Genomic DNA, 4,953 nt, shown 5'->3' on the forward strand with positions numbered 1-4,953 from the left:
TATATATACATATTTGTTTAAGTCCGGAAATATTGAGAGTGATAAGCTACAGGCTTATATATATGCCTCCAGGCATGCTGCCAGCACTGCGTTTGTAGAGCGCGCGTCCCTGTAGCTTAAGGCCGTCGCACACCTACCCAAAAATCGGTTCGATTAAAAGATCTCTTCATCGTTTGTAAAATCGGCTCAGCGCGACGCCTTCCGATAAACACCCGCACACCTACGATAAAATGTGATGTCATAATAAACCTACGATAAAATGTAAATGTCATGTGACACGGGCACGTTCAGCTATTGGCTGTTCAATATTTATCGTAGACGATTTTCCTGAGTTCACGCGCACACCACAAAATCTTGTCGGATTACACAAAATTGCTTCAAAATAATCGGTTCAAAATCAAACATGTTTGATTTGGAACGATCACCCGATAAAAATAATCGTAAGTAAAATCGTCTACAAATGAACGCGCACACCTACCCGATATCGGCTGATTTTTATCGGGCCGATCAAATCGCGTGAAAAATCGGCTGGTGTGCGACCCCCTTTAATTGTCATCGTTCTATTTATATAGGTCCTCCGTACATCTCAGAAGCGCCACGGAATCGTTCGGTGCAGACAGGACAGACTGCAATTCTGAACTGTAAGGCGGCCGGGCACCCTTCCAATATCACATACCAGTGGTTCGTTAATGGACACTCTCTCGAAGAAGTGCACGGCCTGAAGTCCAGAATCACTGTAAGTTGCATATACGGGGCGTGGTTGACCAGCACGCGTGTATAGTTAGCAGGTTGACCAGCACGCGTGTACAGTTACGCTCGTATGCATGCGGCGTTTACATAGCATGAGATTAATATAGCAGTACGAGTGTGCGGGCGGCGTTTGGCACCTCGTTAATTGCTGACACCTATTAAATTGCAAATGCTCATTAGAAAAGTTCACAATGGGCTCCTGCTAATATGAATGAATACTTGGGCATAACCAAGCTGGTGGTAATTGATGTATTTTAATTTAGAGTCATGTCACCAACAGATGTGTTGAGTGTGCTCGGCGGTACCATTTCTCATGTGTTCTATATCCAGGAATCAGCGTTATTATAAGTGAAACTGGGAGTTGGTTTTCAGGCTGTTTACTGTCAATGACAAACAATGAAAGCTAAATTTTAAAAATTGCTTGTGTATGCCAAATAATATTTAGTAGTAAAAATCAACGTACAATGGACGGAAATTGTACATAATTTCATTGAAAATATAAGTGAATAGTTAAATACTGCGCAATCTATTTTGTGTCATCATCCATGTTTATGCTTAAAGATTATTATAAGCATCTTGCGTCTAACGCATGTGGACAACGCAAGGGTTTTATAGCGCTAGATTCGCAAGGGTTTCTTATATTGTCGAATGATGACTGTACCTGTAATATCCTTATCTTCTCTTTTTATTCTCATACTATTGTTACTTATCGAAGCGTGGCCCACCGATAGATCTTCACTGGGTTGTAGTAGGAAGGCACTGAAACGGGAAATATGTAATAATAACAGGAGTGTATAATATAAATATATAGATATCTCAATATTATACACTCCTGATAATAATACATGCAATAGGTGGCAGCACACTCCAACAGAATCGCGGGTTATAGCTGATTATGTGACTTAGATAGTTTTTGTCCTTGTTCTACGATTCATTGCCCCTCGTCCTATCTCCGTTTTCCACGTTTTCAGATCGAGCAGAGTTAATTATGTACTAGAGCGTCTGAGAAGAAAACGTTGATTAGGGTTGCAATTACTTGATAAAATATTGATTAAATCAGAAGTGAATAATAGAGATAATCGAGAATAATAGAGATTGGGGAATAATCTATATTATTCACACTTGATTAAATGTGTATCAATTTCGCTGCGGTACAGGTGAAACCTGACGGCGCACTGGTCATCAACCCTGCATCAGATGACGATACTGGCAGTTACAGCTGTCGAGCAAGCAATGGCATTGGTCTCCCAGTTGAGGCCGGTGCCTGGCTAGATATCAGATGTGAGTACCCTTCTACACGAGTGCAGGATGAAGCTCATGGGGATATCCGATGACCAAATGACAGATGTTGAATAGAATATCTTAAAACTCTCTGCAGCTATAGATCAAGGGGTCCAAATTAAAGAATGTTACTCGGCAATTTCGCGTAATTTGTGACGAGTACTTCATACTTTTTCTCAGACTCAGCTCGAGTTACAATGACAGAAAGCCCTCAGTATTTGCCGAAGGGGCTACCGGGTGTCGTACGTTGTCATATCAAGGCCCATCCACCTGTCCAGTTTGTCACCTGGTTCAAGGACCTGCGTGTCATCAGTGAAGGAATCGATGGTATTAAAGTACTCAGGAATGGATCGCTGCTCATCGAAAAGGTAGACAGAATTATATGAAGTGGTCGTATTGATAGAAACTATGTATTCTCTGAATATTAGGCGAGATGAGTCTATTATATTTTGCAAACGTAAATATCCTAGCGAGGTACTGAGTTTGGTATGATCACTAATTTTAATTATTTCAAATAACATTACGTGCACAAATGTGGAGCTCAAAAACAACGATGTTGATGTAGATTCGTGTTGTAAGTAGCATACATATAGCATTAGCAGCGAAACGTGCAGAGAACGGAACGTTTACGTTCAATTTGGAAGTAGCTTAGCTGCTTGGTTTCTGGTTCTAAATAATGCAGGTAATCTAACCACTGTTGTATTTGTAGGAATAAAGATTTCTCGAAAAAAAACTGTTTAATCAAATGTCTTTACGAGAGGCATTCCACATTGCTCAGTGCATGCAGTGCATGCAAAAATAGGAAGAGACAATTAAAGGAATAATAGGTCCATTGATTATGCAATGTTGACGAATGCTAGAGTAACTGACACCTTGTGTAGTTAATAAGTACATTACCTTATAGCCAAACGCATATTAGTTTGTCCAATATCACTGCTGGTTACATTACAAGCAAGACTTGAAATCGGTTGTTGATATGTATCAACGTATCATTTACGTGCCGTAAATGTCATCCAGGAGTCAAGCGATGACGTAAACATTTGTGCAGCCCGTATGTTTTGGACGCCAGATGAAACGGAGGTGTCAGCGGTGTAATCACGGCCATGGACTAAACATGGAAATAGAGTAAAAAAAACACACGTACTAATAACGGACGCACTGGACCAGGCCCTGACAAAAAAGTTTTCTTATCACGGAGCGTCCATCTGTTTCGAAATCACTGATAATCAGCATGCACGCGAGCATCGTGCGAAATGTCCGGTGGCAGCTATAAATCTGTATCAACACACCCGCTTCGCGGCAGCGTTTGAAACTGTAATACAACTGATTTTTGGAACTACGGATTTCATTAGACATTTCTTAGCTAACCAGCAGTGATATTGACAAACTAATACGCGTTTGTGCGCTATAAGCTAATGTACTTATTAAACTACATCAACGGTGCCAGTGTACTCTAGCATTCGTCAACATTGCATAATCAATGGACCTATATTATTCCTTTAATAAACAAATTTGAACTAATTATAAAAGTAAAGGTGATGATGGTCTGCCAGATTGTACGACTGACCACTCAAGCAAATTCATTAGGACCCCGGGTAGAAGGAATCAGGGCCATTAGTCACGTGCCAGGATCAATAACAGAACACGAGTGAAAAAAAACGATGCAGTCTTCGCAAACCTCTATTTTGCTTGTCGTTCCCGAATTGTAGTCCTCGTTAGAGGCTGAAGAATTGCGGAGTGAATCACTAATATGCAATGTTGCTGGAAGTCACTGTGTGAGGTTACAGCCCTGCTACAGACCATCCCCTTGCTGCCCGCTCCACTCTCCACTTGTTGTTATGGATCTGGCAGTAACCTACAGTTAGTTAATACGCTCATCCATTTCATAGGCGGACAAGTCTAATGAAGGAAAATATGCATGCACCCCATATAACGAAGTTGGGACTGCCGGAACATCTGACCCTATATTGGTAGCAGTTAAAGGTATGTAAGCCTTCAAGCATGTGATACTAACACACTCATACGCACGCACGCACACACACACAACACACGCACACACATACACACAAACACACACGCACGCACACACACACACATGAGCGCGTACGTCGACAGATCGTCAATTTTCGGGCATTCACATTCACACGGGGCATCGCCACGCGTGAAGCTAGTATTGGGAAATGGCAACTTTCAGCTGCAAGTGTTGATGCTGCGAGTAGACACTTCACATATAGTGCGGTAAGGGTCGATTATTGTGCACGATGAGTGCTGACACTGCATGCTCGCTGTTAACTTATCTCGGTGTGCCCTAGACACTCCCCGCACAGAAAGGACGAAGCGTCGACCGTGTTTCTGCGTGAGATTTTTTGCGATGCGAGGGCAACTAGATTTTCTCTCGAAATTGAATAAAGACTGTTCTTGACAGAAATGTCGTTAGTCGTCACACATTTCGTGTGTGTAGCGCGCATTGAACGGGATGCTTCTCTTTGCAATAATAGAAGGTAGACCTGTGGGGCAGCAGGTTGACTGCGTAAGTGTGGTGATGGCATGCAATTAGGCGTTTACAGACTGCAAGCGTTTCCTCATAGCCATCTGTCTAGCTGGATTTCATGTGACGTCATTATCAATAAATGAGTGCGTTTAACGGCTATAACAATGTTATATACATATATATATAATATATTCTTGATATTTTATCCACCAAAAGATTTTTAAGTTAATATAATACCATTTATTAACTCTTGCTGTTAGAAACTCATTAGAGGAACTCTAGACAACATGCATACAAGCGGTGAAGCCAATTTTTAGGGCTAAGCTTAAAGAGACTTGTGACAATAACTTCTTTAGTTCGCACCATAAAACAAAAGCAGATTCATCAAGCGAATTATTAACTTACTCAGTTACACGTGTTTGCTTTGTTTT

The 4,953-nt window shown here is 41.3% G+C and overlaps 1 protein-coding gene across 2 annotated transcripts in view; it reads left to right on the plus strand.

Annotated features, from left to right (window-relative positions):
• LOC106811622 (protein turtle homolog A-like) overlaps positions 1-4,953 on the plus strand; it is a 138,482-nt gene that overhangs the window by 121,853 nt on the left and 11,676 nt on the right. For both annotated transcript variants that reach the window (XM_014815326.1, XM_014815332.1), the window contains exons 8-11: positions 573-736; positions 1,908-2,031; positions 2,212-2,399; positions 3,921-4,014. In XM_014815326.1, coding sequence (XP_014670812.1) covers positions 573-736; positions 1,908-2,031; positions 2,212-2,399; positions 3,921-4,014 — 570 coding nt within the window. The remainder of the gene's footprint in view (positions 1-572; positions 737-1,907; positions 2,032-2,211; positions 2,400-3,920; positions 4,015-4,953) is intronic.

Source organism: Priapulus caudatus, unplaced genomic scaffold (assembly GCF_000485595.1).
Source record: "Priapulus caudatus unplaced genomic scaffold, Priapulus_caudatus-5.0.1 Scaffold19, whole genome shotgun sequence".
Taxonomy (NCBI): Eukaryota; Metazoa; Priapulida; class Priapulimorpha; order Priapulimorphida; family Priapulidae; genus Priapulus; species Priapulus caudatus.